The sequence below is a fragment of the Ascidiella aspersa genome, chromosome 5 (assembly GCF_963924565.1).
Source record: "Ascidiella aspersa chromosome 5, kaAscAspe10.2, whole genome shotgun sequence".
NCBI lineage: Eukaryota > Metazoa > Chordata > Ascidiacea > Phlebobranchia > Ascidiidae > Ascidiella > Ascidiella aspersa.
In genome coordinates this window covers 27,534,643-27,552,154 of record NC_139451.1, presented here as the reverse complement: position 1 = coordinate 27,552,154, position 17,512 = coordinate 27,534,643, and the positions used below count along the sequence as shown (strand labels likewise).

Genomic DNA, 17,512 nt, shown 5'->3' with positions numbered 1-17,512 from the left:
AAGTTGACTTGAGTCTTTTGAACAAAAAGTTCATCGGTTGAACTTAAGTGTTTACATTAAGCTTTTTTTTATAAAATTGGGTTATTTATCTAAATTTTCGCCCATTAAGCAATTTATTTTCTATATTTGCTTTTATGTTGTTTATTAATTGAGTTATTTCCCATAATCGTACAAGTTTGCCAATTTTCATGTTTAAATATTAAAATTTTTTTGACAAGGACCTGACTTGGAATTGAGTTGCTCTAAAAATGGTCTTGACTTATTATTTTTTCAAAAATACTTGACTTGGACTCAGGTTATTTTACAAATGACCTGACTTGGACTTAAATTATTTTACAATTGACTTGACTGGAATTTTAGTCATTCGAAGATGACTTGTTTTCAACACTGCTTGTCCACACAGTGTGCGTTTTGCGCCAATTAGTAAGATCTTCATGATGAAAATCCATTCTGAAGATATCGAAGAAAACATACTTTCTTGTTCTTTAGGGGACATTCAGAGTGTCTTTCAACTGTTGCCTCCTTGTACAAAATTATAAAAAAACGTTGTTTGTTAAAGACTTCACACCAACTATATATAATGTTGCTGTTGATGTATTGTTTGTTTTAAAGTTTGTGTGCTAATTATATACTTGGTAAAATAAACCCGTCATAATGTCACCAATGCTATATTGCCTAACATTTAATGATTCCAACTCATTGGTTGAAAACCTGAGGCTCCAGCGCCGCATGTGGCTCTTTCAAAACCGTCAAGATGTGCGACTCAGAGACAGAATGGGAGTCGAACCGCTTGATTTTTCCGGTTCAAGTCTAGTTGGGGTACAAGGATTTTTTCGGAATCCGGTTCAGCTCCAGGTTTCGGTTCGGAGCAATTTAAAAGGTTCAGTTTGACCAAATTTATTTTCGAAACCGCGGTTCGCTTACAATAAGAGATGCGTTAAACTTAAAGCTGTGGGCCAATAAATATAGAGAATTATTATTGAATTGTAATTTCGTGACGTAATAATAAACTAGCAGCTAATTTATTCGAACTTCTAGTTTTCGATACGGTTCACAAAAAATTGGCCCAAAACCGGTTCATAACGTTCCGGTTCGAGTTCAGTTCAACTCCCTGCAGACAGCGGGCTTATTTTAAGAATATCAAGTGACGTCATTACATATCGGACGAAGATTATTGTCCTGCAAACTTCTTGTGCAAAATTTAAACAAACTCGGTGGAGTTATTCTTTTAAACACATTATCTAGGGGTTTGTTATGTTTACATACCTGTTTTGACAAGTTATGTTACCAAGTCAGGCCTAAAGTTAAAACATAAAACACTGAAGTAAAAAATTGCCCTCTTACACTCCTAGTGTCTATAAAGCTAAAATAACGTATTTTGGATACCATATAGTTTTGCTTAGAGCGAATTCTACCAACGATTTAATTGAGACTTGACTTGGGTAACTGATGACTTGTGATTATTTTTTAAAAGACTTCACTTGGACTTAAGCTATTTCAGTAATGGCTTGAATGGTCTTTAATCACTTAAAAAACGTGTTGGTAAAAACAGCCAATAGAAGGTCAGGATAGCCTTTTGTGAACCTTAGGTCAGTATGAGGCGCAAATCACTCTGCACAGCAATCAAGTGGGTAACTATTTGCGCACATTCTTATCAACATTTTTATGCAATGCTATTAAATTTATAATAGATATTTTTTTAAACCAACAAAAATAGAAAAAATATGGCGAATTTTTAAAACGATTCCTTGTCTAACAGTTAGCAGTTTGTTTCATATTTAGGTTGTCGAAAACGTAGTTATGTGATCTTGGGTCGATAGCCTATTGTAAGCAGTGGTTAAAGTCAGAACGGTCCAGAATGGTGTTCTGGCTCAACATATTTTGCAGATACCTGTAAAAATTTCCATGACTCATTTTATTCCAGGCCATCACCTTCAATGTTTTGAAATGAAGATTCCAGAAGAATATTTTGGTACACTGCAAACTACATACTCTGAGGTTCTGTAAGTTTACTTGTGTCAGGAATTTCTATAGACCTGACCAAAGTATAGACCTGACCGAGCTACTACAAGGAAAAAATGGCTAAAAAATTGAAAAATGATTTTGTGAGAACAGCAGTCCAGTTAATACTTGCGTCAAAGTACACCATCATAAATATTTCTGTTTCAGCTCTATTAACAGAAAATACCCCTGAAAGTTGCTGAAAATAGGTTATAGCATGTTTCAAAATTCGTGTTAGTTTGTAACCGAATTTATTTCGCAGGACAACCCAGTGAATGTTTACGTTCGTGCCGATTCAACAGTACTTTCATGTAGGCTATACTTTCACCAAATTTTGTCGAGGAACGCAACAAAGAATAAACACTCTTACACAAAATTCTACACAATTTTGCCAGTGTGCGACAAAAGTCATTCCACATAATGCTATAAAAATCTCTAAATTAGTTCGGTTTCAATCCATTGGAGAATAAACCTAAACCGTGGCAAATCGACATATGGATAATTTAGTAGGCTTTTCGCAGTCACCTGGGCGAAGTTGGCGCGCTGGATTGGTTTTAGGCAATATCTCCAAAAGTTGTGACGATACAAAGTTGAAATTTCTACACAATCCTTATATTGCTTACATCTTTCCAGCAATCACACTTTTAACGAAAAAATATTAATATTCATTTTCAGCTATATTAACACCTAATTTTCAAACTTTCTCGCTAATTTTTTCACGAAATAAACTACAAAATGAGCCATAGCTTGTAGTCAATATCAATCGGGCCTTGCTTTAATATGCGATCAAAAATTTCATAACTGCTCAAGTTCGACATATGGCCTTTCGATTTCAAATGCCCCAAATACCATCTAATATTCACGTTAGAGATCTGAAATTTTCACACACGCCTGATAATAGCTTCATGGAATTGCTAGGTACATCATTTTGTTTGCTCAATGGTGACTATCGTAATTTTGTTTTTTTTTGGACAAAATTGGGCAGATTTATTTTTTCACAAATCAGTGGCAGAAAAATCGTTTAGGAAGGTGTTTATGTATTGCCTACTAAAGTTAGAGTAAAGCTAATGCTACTTTCTTGCAAATATATGTGTAAATGAAGGTATTTTTATCAATACGAAATCATTAAAAAATTAATTCAACTGTTTGAATCAATATAAATGTTATTCTCACCTGAATAATTTAACGCTGAAGTTTAAGCTAGGTATGTTCCTGCTAAAACATAGGTGTGCAATGACCAATAAATAAATTAAGTTATAGCTGCTGCCTTAACTACGTCTGCCTTCGCAAGCGATAGTGAGAAATCAACGTTTTTCATGTCCGCGCCACATATATTTTTTTTCACGATAACGTTTTTCGATCTTTTTTAAAATATAAGAATAAACTATTAATCGGTAAACTTGTCCGATTACGAGCAAAAGCCAAACCAAAAAATGCCAAATAACAACAATTTTAGCAATCAACTCTCTTTACATGTTGAAATAATTTCAACCCATGTCATATAACTCGAAGAAGTCAAGTCGTTTGTCCAAAATACTCAAGTCAAACGTCATTTAAAAAATGAGCCTTAAATACACTACTTCAAGTCACTGAGAAACAAACAAACAAACAAACAAACGCTTTCATCCAGCGGCTTCAACAAACCCTGAATCCTTACTTCGCTGGAATAAGCAGTCATGTCCGTAACGTTAGGTTCAGTTTTATCAACTGTAGACAAGAGCCAGCTGTGATTTCTATGAACTTTTTTAAATTGACTTTGCACAGGGCGCTCTTTTGTACCACATTTGGCGCACGAGATTTGCGACAAGGTTTGTAGTCTCAACGTTACCGAAGTTGTAATTTGATATTATCTCTTTTCAACGCAGAAGTTCTTTCAAATACTCAAAACACCCATGTTTGAACTAGTTTGTTTAGTACAGGCGTAGTTTGACAAAAAGTGGTTGTCATTGCAGCAAGATATTTTTGGAGAACTATGCACCCTTTATAAGACTTTGCGTTCGCTTTTGACGGAACATTTGGCGTATAATCATATCCTTGAAATGCATTTGGTACATTTTGCTTGATGTATATAACAACTTTATTGCTGTCAGGCAGGGTGCAGATCTAATGCAGCCTTTCTAGCATTCGTAATTTTGTACCGACATTTCGATGTCCCATTCGAAGATTTTGACGTCATAATTTGTCAGGGTATTTTAAGATTGACACTAATGCAAGATGAAGGGCGTTGTCCAGTTCGTTTTGTCAATCCTTGTAGGATGGTTCGCCGTCGAATATACATTTTCCTGGCTCGAACAAAACGCCATGAAGTCAAGCCGGATTGCCTATAAAGCAGGTCAGAATGGCTTTCGGCACGGTTTAATAGCTTCACAAAAAGAAAGCATTCGGGTAACTTAGAAAACTAAGTTGGTAAACATATATCTGCATACCAATCCGTTAATGTCTAATGAATACGTTGTTTTTGCCAGGCATTGTATCAATTATAAAATTGTTCTTCCGGCAACACTTTTACCCGGAAGAACAATTTTTAAATTGAGTATGTACAACTTAAATTATTATTTTCAACTATTAGCAAACAAATTGTTTCTATGTTAAACTTGAGGTCAGTAACTTTAAGCATTACAATAAAAACTTAACTTTAATTTAAGTCATTTGTATTAATAGCTTATGTCCAAGTCCTGCAAAATACATCAAGTCAAACCAAGCTGTTATATGCTTTTATAATAAATGTCGATTTATATAAATCCTTAAAATACGTGTTATAATGTTTCTTAACGGCTGCTTCAGGCCTAAGACTTTTTTGAAATATTTTGTTTTCTTTTATTTTGGCAAAGTTAGGCCCTGGTAGCAGTGTTGTAAACAAGTCAAATGACTTAAGTCTAAGTCATGTGATTTTAAAATAAATTTCCAAGTCAAATCCCAGGCAAGTCATAAGTTGTCCAAGTCCACAACGATAAATTATAAGATTCGCAAAATTGTCGGATTATAAGCAAAAGTCGACTATAGGCCTACAATAACAAACACAACATATAGGAAGCAAATTGTTTTTTATGCAAAAATTAAGATAAATTACTCAAATATTTTAAAACAATTTTAATGAAACACTTTATTTTAACCCGAGTCATTTGTTAAAAACACTGAATTTAAGTCATGTTATTTAATAAACAGTGATGTAAGTGCAATTTAGTCAATTTATTGAGTCATTGCAAAATTATAGGCAATGACTAGAACAGACAAATTAGAGGTACTAATCGTGAAAGAAAAAATCATATATAAAGCCTCCTTAATAATAATTTGCATGAGATTTAAATTAGTTAAAGATATATTTTTACGCATGATTAGTCTCCAAATGCATCACTATATGTTTAATCTTCTAGTCTTCAGATGTAGCTTTCCTTGCCTTGCTCATTAAAATAGCCAACTCGATAATAGCCTTAAAATCTAACAAAGATTATAAATTATTAGTGATTTCAAAGGTAAAACTTGACTAAGGGCACTTACGTCATTGTTTGTAATTCACTTGACTTGGGTTAGTACAAAAAATGCTTTCTTGACTTGGTACGTACTTTGAACAAATAACTTGACTCGGTTAAGTCAATTAAAATGTCTTAATGGGGAATTAGTTGTTTCAGTGTTACGTTTTTTGTGGTTAGTATGAAATGTATTGCAAAATCGGAGAAAGTTTACAAATCGTAATGCCAATTGCCTAACTCCTATTTAACTTTCCATGTCGATACTGTAGACTAGGATTTACCTTTGGTGATTAATGGACTGGGATTAGGACTACATTGACTAGCCTTAACTGTTTCAAATTACCTTGAACTAAATCATTTTGCAATTATTTATCACTCTCAGAATGACGCAAGTCAGGTTTTACCAATTGTGGCCATTGGGACTACGAGCATGTACTTTTTTTTAAATATTATTTGGTTAATATCAAAGTTGTGGTAATCCAAAGGTTGAAAATTCTTACTAGACTTCCTCATAACCTAGTGCCTAACAATTTTTTTTGACAGATGCAGTTGGTAAAGCAGGACGCTGTGCGTGTCAGAAAAGGAAAGTTATATATTTTTTTAGTTTTACCAAACGGCTGCAATAACATAATTGATTACTTTAGTAGAACGTTGGAGTAACGTTAATGCGGCAAAAACACGTTCTAAACACGCCTCGTATTTTCTTTTAACAGTAAGGAATGTTTTCCGTGCGGGATCGCCCCAGAAAATAGTGTCAAAAAACAGCCAACGAAAAAACCGTACAGGTACGTTGCCCGGCCTATAAGGCCTGTTTACGGCTTCAAGTCGGTTTGACCAATTTAATTAAATCTGTTAATTATCTTTGTATGGATGAGTCCCAGTCAAACCATTTGACCAGTCCCAGTTAAATCCATCACTGAATTTTAAAGCAAGTCATTTGACTAATTGACTTAAGTCCAAGTCAAGTCATTTCTAAAAATTAACAATTCAATCCCAGTTCAAGTCATCAATTGGCCAAGTCAAGTCCCAGTCAAGTAATTCTTAGAGGAAGTCAAATCCAAGTCAAATCACTGATATAAAAATAAAACGATATCCGGCAATTAAAGTGGTTAAACTCGATTGGGAGCAATAAGTCAACTGAAAAATAACATGCGGCAATATAATCGTATAACAAATAAGCCAATTTTGTCTTCGGCCTCTAACCAGAGGTTGGTTTTATTCTGACCATCAAAGAGAAAAACTAGTACACACTTTCACAGTTTGGTTAATTTCTGGTTTTACGCATCGGAATTTATATAAAAGGGCGCAAATATATAAAACGTTGAATTCTTACAACACCGTGTAATATAGGACCAGTGGTAGTAACGAAAGAGTTGCTATATATTAATGCCTTAACAATTTTTTGGATTGGTTAATTCAACACTCATTTCCCACTCCTAATCTTAAAGACTTAAAACAAACAAATAACCCACCCAAGTTGTAAGGTCGTTGCAATCTAACTATTGTATCGTCCCGCCCAACAAACGCTTTATTAATATAAACACAATGTGCTCATATTCCGTTTAAGTGGTTTATGTGTCGTCGAACAGCTCTTAGCCCTTAGAACTTATTTTCAAAATCATAAATGCTGAACAAGTGATTTTGAAATTTTTTGAAAGTTAAGTGGACCCTATTAGAGCACGTCAAGTCATTGACAAAAAAAATAAAACGTTAAACTAATAAAATTGGTAAACTTTTCCAATTATGAGCAATAACTAAAAATGGCAAAAACGCTATATACAGCATGAAAGTTGTTTTACGTACAAAAATTGAGACAACTAACCCAATTTTTTTCAAAAATATTTAATGAAAACACTTAATTTTATACCAAGGTCAAGTCAAAGTCAAGTAATTCGTGTTTTAATAAAACTCCGTTTCAGTTGCACATTTTGCACGAACTGCTGATTTCTAAGTAACTCGTTTTAATTGGTCACATTATAACGTAACTTTGTGAAGAAAACAAATTTCAGCGCCCAAACAAGGATCCTGGATCCCCCAACTATAAGGACCCCAAATTGCTGGCAACGCAGTTAGCAGAAAGCGCCAAAATGGCGGCGATCAATCGTTCCATTTGTCGACCGACAGTGTTGTAAACATGTCCTATACAAACTGCAAACTGCAGTGTTATATACTTATACAAACTGCAATGTTGTAAATTCCCAGTCAATTTTGTAAAAACACTCAAGTCAATTCCTTTGATACTGATGATGATTTTAGCGAAATATATTTATCATATAACATCCAAACAAACTGATTTTCGGTTTACTAAGTTCCTGACTTATCATTGATGTGCAACTAGAATCGTTTGTTTTAACCATTCGGATTCAGGCAGATTCTGTTATTTGAAAGAAAATTCTAATTATTGTGAATTCCTTATTTGTTTTTATTTGTAAAATAACTTAAGTCGAAGCCAAGTCGTTTTGAATAAATAACAAGTCGATCATAGCAAGTTAAGTCCTTGTCAAAACACATCCCGTCCGATTATGAAAAATACCTCAACTGAAAAAACAACAAAAACGCAATACAAAGCAAGCAAATTTTTGATGTGCAAACATGGCACTTCTTCATTTCAATCAAGTAATTTGTGACGACTTAAGTTAAGACAACTCAAGTCATTTTGCCCAAAAGTGATTAGAAATCAATGACTTCAGTGCACTTAATTACACACTGTCAAACTGTATATCAAACAATGCCTCAGGTAACTGACAAAAAGTTTGATAATGGTGAGTGCCTGCCTTTTGATGTTTTTCACCAGCATTTGATGCTTGTTTTTTACGATTACATTTTAGAAGGGATCCGTTCAAGCCAACTTCTTTCGACGAGGACCCAAACTATAGGTGGAGTCATTACCGAGACGGCAAGCTCTTTGAGCGGATCAATAACGAACCACGTGTAGGGGTGAATGGGGTCCGAAAACTGCAGCTTAAAGCGGTCGTCGATCGCTCCAAGGCCATTTTCGCTGCCAACTGCAGTAGGTTTACGATTTGTCTCATACATACGTTATGACCAAGGCTTGCTGACAGAAACGATATGTCGACGCAGTTGTTAAATTACAGTATACCTTGGAGGTTTAGCGTCACAGTGCAACATCGTAAAATAACCCATTTGGAATTAAAGGATTTCTATGTTAGTGATGTTTTACTCTAAGCATGGCAAAATTCGCTTGTTCTGCGCAAATATTTGGGCTGAGAACGACGTCAATGTTATCGCCTGTTAGATAAACACTTCAATTTATTTTAATCACGAGTTTCAGGAAGCGCTTGACCTTGTGCAACCCCCTAATGTTTCCTTATGTTTATTTTAAACATTTATTCAGAAAATTACTATTTTTTATATTGAGAATCATATTAAGGCTTGGTTGGCAATTATGAAGAGGCTAAATCCTCTTCCTATATGTCTGCAGATTTAAAAGCAGAATAATTTTCTTGGCGGAACGATGCAAATAAATTCGTTTGGTGCTTTGTTTGATTTTATTCACTAGATGTGATACAAATTTTGTTTATTTTTCACCATTTGCACTCTAAGCAAATTATAGTTGCAAGAAAAATTTTGGCAGTTACAAGAAACCTTTTTTTGTTGCAAGAAAATTTGGCAATGCACTATGTTTACCAGCTGATAGTATATAGCAGGGGTGGCCAACACGCGACTCGCGAGCCGCATGCGGCTCTTCACTCAGTTTTATGCGGCTCTCACGTTCATGTTGCACAATTATGATATCTTTGAATGTGTCGATTTCAGTTGGCAAAGTTATTTTCATCTGCCGGTTCAGGCTCAGACTGTTTGGCTTAAGGCCACGTATTGTTAGCACCACTTTTAAAACATGATAAACTCAAAGAGTATGATTTTGCACTTCGCAAAACAGCCATAAAACTGTAAGTCAATAACTCTGGTTATTTGTTCAGATCTTCTTGATAAATTACATTATGTCGATAAATGTGCATTTTTTCAACCAATGCGTCGAGTCTCCTTTTAAATTAAATATTTGTCAATTTAACCGAATAAAGGCACTCTTTTTCGCGCTTTGTGCCACCGCTTTGTTGCAGTGGCCAAGAAATGGAGTAATAGGCTATTCTTTTCTTTCCATGTGTGAGTTGTGGCTCTTTGCGGTTAACCAAGTAAGAAATGATGCTCTTGTTGTATGACTGGTTGGCCACCCCTGGTATATAGTCTGCTTACGTTTGGTAGTAGATGACTCTCTTGGGTAATATTTACTCTTTATTGTTGCTTATCGTTCGTTTATTTGCTGTGTAAATTTCAGGCACGCCAACTAAGAAAGTAATACTGGAGGATTTATTCAGCCGGGACGATCCGTTTTCGGGATCGACATACTTCGTGAATTTAGTCGATCAAGGTAAAAAAGGACAGGCAAAAAAAAAAAACGCAGTTTGGTTCCGAATCTAATAAGCGTTGAAATTAATTTAATGATTGTAACCTTGCACTTGTATTTTTAATCACTCGGTTTCACCTGAACAACACGAAGTATAATTTGCGCACAAAAATTGATTTAACCACATTTCTAACTTTGTGCTGTCCAGGACTGAAAGTCGACTTGAAACAACTCTAGTACAACTCGGGGTTATCAAATAAAGGGGTTGAGACTAGAACATTTATTACCGTAACCGAAACACAGCAATTATCCCATATAAATGTTATACAACTCATTCCTGAATGTAAAACTTTATGCTACCGACAGTAGGCTACAAAACATCGCCAACGCTTTCGACGCAATTGAAATAAACCGTTACCTGATATTTTTGACAAAAGTATTGCGATTCCATCCGAAACAAAATGGCGTCATAACTATTCTAAAACCAGCAAAAGTGATAAATTTGAAATGTTCAAAGTTATGTTATTTACGCTATAAGGCCAAAATTAACTTTGACTTAAAAAAGTTCATCACCCTATAGCCTATAGTTAACCATTGTTGTTTTTTTTACTTTCGAAGTAGAATATCGGACCAGCATTGATAACACCCTAGGAAGGCCTATGGGACGAGTAGCGATACTACATGGCATCGGGTTATTCGGGTATGATCCGATATTATGACACACCCTCTCTCTATATTAATTTATGAATGACCGACTTTGATTAAGACAGGAACGTCTGAAGAATATTTTCTCACATTTAAAGTCATTGTCTCCAATTATGTGTAACATCTTTTTATTTTACACATTCAGTTTGCCATCTATATTTTATGAAGTAGAAATTTACCAAGTTTTCGCAACACGTTTACTGAAAAAAATGAAATGTTTACGGCTTATGCTCGTTGATACTGTTTATTTTTCAATTTTCGAGATAGAAATCGCTTCGCTTGAACGTAAATCATTGCTGAAATTCGCATATAAATTTGGTATCGGACCAGCACCGATAACTCCCTCATATCGGACAACCACCGATACTACCAAATGGCGTCGGGAATCGGCTCCGATCTAATGTTATCGGACACCATCACTCTATATTATGCAGTAGAAATTTACCACTTTTGGCAACACTATTCTGAAACTTTTGGCAGCGCTGTAATGAAAAAATGTTCATGGTCCTTGGTTTCACCTCACGTTTTGTTATATCGAGATAATGGAAGGCGGGGCAGCGTTGAATTTCTTCGCCCTTTCCTCGACGGAGCACCGAGACTGCTGGACATCAGGATGCAAAATGACGCGACAAGAATCGACGTGGTCTCTACCGTATTTCAGGTAAATTTGTACTACAATCACGATTAGGCCAACATATTTCCCTAATAGCCTTTTCAAAGTCATCTATATCAAAATAGCATATCATAAGTTTCAATGACGCCCAATAACTGGAATCATTAGAACTGGAATTATTGCGTGGCTGTACCTGATTTACGGAGACCGTTACAAGTTATATTTATTTTACAGAGCAAAATATTTTTTTGTTTAAGTGTGATATCTGATTTGGCAATGTTATAAAGTCTCGCACATGCTGTTTGAAGTATTCGTATATGTACAGTTATAGTATGATTTTAAACCTCAACAACAGGCCATTTTTAGATTGATTTAAGTACAAAAAATGGTTGCTTTATCTGTGCAGACGAGAAACGACATTTATGAAGTCAGCAACAAAGGCAATAAGAAGCAGCGCACCGGGCGTACAAAGGGGGTACGCGCTAATGGCCTTCAGACTTTTTGTTTTGAATTATCCAAATGAAAAGCCTTTTCGTGCATGTTTAGCCCATTTGGGTCAAATCGTTTAGCCCAAAACTGTCATGCCACTCATCCCTTGTAAAAGTTTCGGCAATTTAAACGATATGAAAACATTTTTTACGCTTGGCGCGACTCTTTAACGTCTTACATCTTTATAATGTATATCTTTTGTTTTCCAAGTTCCACAAACTTACATTTTAACAAAATAAACGAACTGTTTGGTGTTCTGTAGGTTACTTTTTTATTACTTAAGGTTTATATGTAACTTTGTGACGTCACTTACAAATAACTTTTTTAGGTTACGTTATTACGTAAATTTGTGATGTCATCTCTAAAATTTGTTCATAGCCCCGAACAAAAATCCTGAATCCGCGACTGTTAGCAACCTTATATATAGCAATTTCAACACAGTGCGAGATGTAGCGCCCGCTTGTCGAACACACTATTGACATTACTGTACATTAAAATCACCGCACGTTAATCTAATTGTACATTGACAACGACGAAAACTTAACACCACTGTGATTTGAAATATAATTAGAAATTGTGGGTGTAAGTCAAAATCGATTACAAAACAAGTTTTATGTTCGGCAGCGGGGGGTTGGTTTAATTTTATTCGCCGGTTCACGATGTCAATATTATTCAAGGTTGTGTAAATTTGTAGAGAGGGGGAAACCTGATTATGATTTTAATTACCAACCGCTTTGTCGCCAAAAATAATATCCTTGTTTAATTTCTTATGTATAGGAATTAAGACCCACACAAACGTTGAGCTCAAAGCCAAAGAAATGATGACCCTGGTCAACGTATGATATGTCAATATGTAGATCAGTGATCTTCAACCTTTTATGGCTTATGGAACACCTTCAGAAAAAACAACAACAAATTATGACACTCCTGCTAGAATTTTCGTTAACTGGTTTACTGTATTGCACAATATACCGAACTGGGGCAGTACAAAACAACTCTAAACAACGTCCGAAAATATATTTTGATTTATTGTTCCCTAGTATACGAAGCGATACATTAAAATGCTTGCCGATAAAAGAAAATTTCAAATTCCTGAAGATTCCCAAATGTTTCGCGCCACCCTTGGGCATTAGAAATGGCACCCCGGTTGGGAAACTGTGACGTAGACGCTTCATTAGTTGAACAACGACTGTGTTTGTACAAGTAATGCCGAAAAAGCAATACTTTAAAATTACAGCTTTGCTAATTGTAGTGCTTTACGTGCTACTCGATTGCGGAATGCAATTGGTAATATAAATATTTTTTTTCCTAAATTGCAGGCCACCGAACGACTGGAAATGTACCTGGGCCGTCTCGAGTCTAACGTATTTTCGCGCGGGAATCGTGACACGCTGGCCTTGAAGCTGGTCTTCTTCGACGCCGACCAGTCTCTGTCTCAGGAGCTGGCTGTGCTTTCCCGCTTTCGGCAGCGAAACCCTCAAGTAGAGGTGGAGCATTTCATGGCCAAGGGTCGGTTTAACAGAGCCGCTGGTCTACACGTGGGAGCTGAAAAGGTGAGTAGCACTTTAGTTGAACGACCTACCCAACATGGCCCTCTGTTATTTGTAACAAATCACACTATTGCTTTCGCCACCCTACGGGTGGCTACAAAATAAGCCGGCAAAATAGAAATGCTAAATGTTGAGGTCACAAATGACTGATGATGCCAAGACACTAACACAAACTCCAGCCATAGACCAAGATAAGGACAACACCAACGTCGGAATAAAACAAAATTCGCAATAAGACCAAAATAGGACTAATACTTAATGGTCGTAATAACGTCTAAATCGGAATAAGTCCTAAACCCGTCGGAATAAGACCTAAATGGCCAGAATCAGGCCTAAAAAACTAACTCCAAACCCCACCCCGAAATACATCACTAACTTCCCTATGAATTTGAAACTTAAGCCTTTTCTAACCCCACCCATTACCCACCAATAACCCCAAACAGAGAGAAATATCCGGAGCCAAAACAGCGACGTCCTAAAAGCGCCGGCCAAACTAGGGCGTCCAAACGTAGACACCAAAACGGTCGATACCAGACTGACTGCCCCCGATCCTCGCACACCCTCTAACAGCGGTTCCAGGCGTTATTTCGGCCACTTAGGCCTTATTTCGATGAATTTAGGACGTATTCCGTAAGATTTCGGTCTTATGCAGACGATTTCGATCTTATTCAGTAGTGAATGCGTATTTGGCTTTTTATGTAGTTCTTAAAATCTTAATAATATGGCTTTATAGATTTGTCTTTTTTTGGTATTCTTGCTTTTTACGTCTTATTGTGTGCTCCCACTAAAACTAATGTAGTAATTTATACAACAATGCCTTATTTAAAATGTTTATTTCTAATATGTTAAAATCATTTTTATGTAAGAAAATAACCGCCCTAGTTATATTCATCCTTAAATCACGTCCCCCATTATTTGATTTTGAATCAAAAACTAAAACAGCTGAACCATGAACCAAAACTATTCAACCTGGTATTCCGTTTCTATATGAACAGTTGTCCATTGTCGTAGTGGCAAGACCCTAATTTCTTCAGTTTTACTTTATCTATACTTTTATGTGCAAGTGCAAGGATGACGTCATCGTGTTATTTCTCGACGTGGACATGCACGTGACGTCACGTTTCGTCGACCGGGTCCGAGCGAACGTTATTAGGAACGAAACCGTCTGGTTTCCCATCGCATTTTCGCAGGTGTGAGGTATTTACTTTAAAGGTCGTTTTAACATAACAGCCTAAACCAGGGGTTCTTAAACTTTTTTTACCGCGGACCCCTAAACTTTTTTTTTGCTTTGCATGGACCCCGGTAGACCAGAAATGCTCCAAAATGACGTCATAAATTGACGCCACAATACAAATAGACTTCATGACTCTGTTATTTCGGTCCGAAAAATGTGAAAGTTAAATGGAGTCTAACTATACATTCAGTGCAAAACCGTTTAATTTTGAATTTAAGTGTTTTCTTTTAAAAATTCATTACTTTAAGTATACACTAGTTCTTGAATTAGGCCTTCATGGACCCCCTAATATCAGTTCACGGAATACGATTATTTCGACTGCATTTAAAAATTTATCTATTAGATAATTAATCAAGTTTACTATAGCTCACTTTTAACAGGAGTTTAGGCAATGAAATATACACACATATATGTGTTTATTAACAACTATGATCTATAGCAGGGGTCGGCAACCTACGGCCCGCGGGCCGGCCCGCCAATGTAATTCATCCGGCCCGCCGCCTCTTTGACAAACTATACACTCTTTAACTAACAAAAGTGCGGAAAATTTTCGAATGATCTTTCTACCTCCGGGTCGTTTTGAGGATGTCATTTGAACTAGATCCATTAGTGCTTCTTTGCCGTTGCGCCATGGAAGGTTCCCAAGTGCGTCGCGGACAAACGGAAAATGTATTCAAAAATATTGGGCATATATATATTTTAACACTTTTTTATTTTATATTTTAGGCAATGTAATAAAAACCCGAGAAATTTATAGAAATGCCAGTTTACCAAAAAAAAATCGCGCGCTCGCTTCGCTCGCCAGGTGCACTCGGCCATAAAAATGTTAATATACACTTAACTAGATAAACTATTAAGGTTATCGCGTTTCCTCAAAATAGTTTTATTACACTTTTTTTTCGACGTGTGAACTCGAATTTTAAACCGAATAAACACTTTTTTTTCGCGCTTTGCGCCAACACTTTACTGCCTCTTTAAATGTAATTAAACACGTTTTTAAGTGAAAAAAAGATCCGAGGCCCGCCTGATTAAGAGTTGTTCTAACATTTTAATAACACAATTCTCAGTCAACTTTTTGTGCGGCCCGCAGAGACCTTTCTGAGATTGGTTTTGGGCCACGACTAGAAAAAGGTTGCCGACCCCTAATCTATAGCCCCTCTGAAGCTGTTTTTGGCTAACGATTACGCCTTCCGTATCACGGTAGGCTACACCAAAAGCCATCGCTGATTAACAGAATCAGTTAATCAATAATTCAAGCAAGGCAGGTTAGAAAAAACAACCAGCCTGCAGTGAGATTCGAACTCACGACCTCCGTCCATATTGGGACTGTCGCTCTAATAACTGAGCTACACAGGCTCAGAGGGAGCTGGTCAAGAAACAACCAGACGCCAATGCTTGCTACATTCAGTTAGTACAAGCAACTTCACATTGGAGGGGATCTACAGTACCATATTATTCAATGAGAGATACAAACCTGTATGTTTTTAGCCAATGGTTAGTTTTTTGGCAAAATAAATTGTGGAAACAGGAAAAATCATTTCAAAATAAATCAATATTGATTAGAGATTAGTTTTGCCTGGATTTTTGCGGGACAATTATTTATTTCACTTTGTCTTTACCGCAAACTGCAAACAACAGTCCGTGATGTTTATGACATCGTATGCATGTTGTGCTCAGTATGATCCTGACGTCATCAATGAGGCGGCGCGAAGGAGGTTCGGGTTAGAGCGCGGAGACACAGACAAGATGAAAATCAGTGACGAAAACGGCTTCTGGATACACTACGCTTACGGAATCTCCGCAATGTTCAAGTCCGATTATACAAAAGTTGGAGGATGGCTGTAAGAACGTAGCTAGGGCAAGTTAGTTTGAATAAGTTTCTATCGATACCCTAGAACTGAAAATGTATTTTAAGGCAATATAAGTCACTAATTAGGCTACACGAAATTGGGCAGAAAAACAACCAATATCAGGGGTTTTTAAATTGTTTTTACCGCAGCAGACCCTAAAATAAACTTTTGGTTTGCGTGCAGCAGGATTGGCAATTTTTTTCCAGCTGACGTCAAAAAACTAGTCGAATTAACAAACCTGCTGTTTGTGGTTGAACTCAAGCGCAAATATGAAACTAGAATCGAGTCTAAATACATTAAACAAGGGACCAAAGTGGTTTTCAAATCGGTATTTTATAATAAAAATTCTTTAATTTTAAATTGTACAGTTTGGTTTCCATTCGACCTTCTTGAACCCCCAAAACTAACCCACTTCCTCCTCAAGATACCTCTATATGGCCCAAGTTTAAAAACTCCTGGCTTCGACCAACAAACCATAATATCAAGTCATGTAACCCCGGATACTGCGACTGAGCCTTGAGTTGAACCTGTCGTATTAAAATATCAAATGTGCTTAATAGTGCTTATGTTCTGCTTTTTAACCTTAAAGGAATATCCCGGGAAATGTTATGCAAGGCCTTTTCTCGCTAAAGGTGATATAACTACAACTTGATTTTGATCAAGAAACAATTTATCAATTAATTCTTTGATTTTTGTCATCTTTGCCGTTTAAAAAATTAATTCATAATCTTGCTCAATTTATATGGATATTTTCTATTTTACTTTTAAATATATTTGGCTCCAAAATGGTGGCATTAATCACTTTGTTCAAATCCAAAAAAGTGTAAGTTGGTCAGTAAATATGTAGAGCATGTAGTCTACCTCTGTCACTAAAAAATCTGTTACAAGTGAGTGATTTTCGATGTTGATTAATCGATATAAAACTTCTCATTTCACCTGTTGTTTTTAATTTCCCAGAATGAATCGCGAAGGGTGGGGTGGGGAGGATGTCGACTTCTTTGTAAAGCTTCTGGCTGATCCTGGTCTGCAGGTCATGTCCTCTGTCGACCCGGATCTGATCCACGTCTACCACTCGCGAAAATGCGACCCGGGCCTTACACCGGACCAGTACCGCATGTGCGTCGGCGCCATGTCCGATGCGGTAGGATCGAAAATGGACTTGGCTGCCTTGTTGCTGTTGGATCAAGAGTAGACTAGTCCAGCGGTTCTCAACCAGTGGGCCATAAAAACATTT

The 17,512-nt window shown here is 36.4% G+C and overlaps 1 protein-coding gene across 1 annotated transcript; it reads left to right on the top strand.

Moving 5' to 3' along the window:
- Positions 1-8,199: 8,199 nt before the first annotated feature.
- On the top strand, positions 8,200-17,470 carry LOC146145729 (chondroitin sulfate synthase 1-like). The gene is made up of 7 exons (XM_083390660.1): positions 8,200-8,233; positions 11,082-11,203; positions 11,562-11,630; positions 12,964-13,197; positions 14,259-14,384; positions 16,106-16,269; positions 17,236-17,470. The coding sequence occupies exons 1-7, from the start codon at positions 8,200-8,202 to the stop codon at positions 17,468-17,470; spliced, it is 984 nt and encodes a 327-aa protein (XP_083246786.1).
- The last annotated feature ends 42 nt before the right edge of the window (positions 17,471-17,512 follow it).

Bases quoted from the DNA above. Each gene is read 5' to 3' on its own strand.
- LOC146145729 (XM_083390660.1), top strand. From the start codon at position 8,200: ATGCCTCAGGTAACTGACAAAAAGTTTGATAATG. The intron at 11,204-11,561 runs GTAAATTTGTAC...TTATCTGTGCAG, and splicing joins TGGTCTCTACCGTATTTCAG to ACGAGAAACGACATTTATGA. The intron at 14,385-16,105 runs GTGTGAGGTATT...TGTTGTGCTCAG, and splicing joins TTCCCATCGCATTTTCGCAG to TATGATCCTGACGTCATCAA.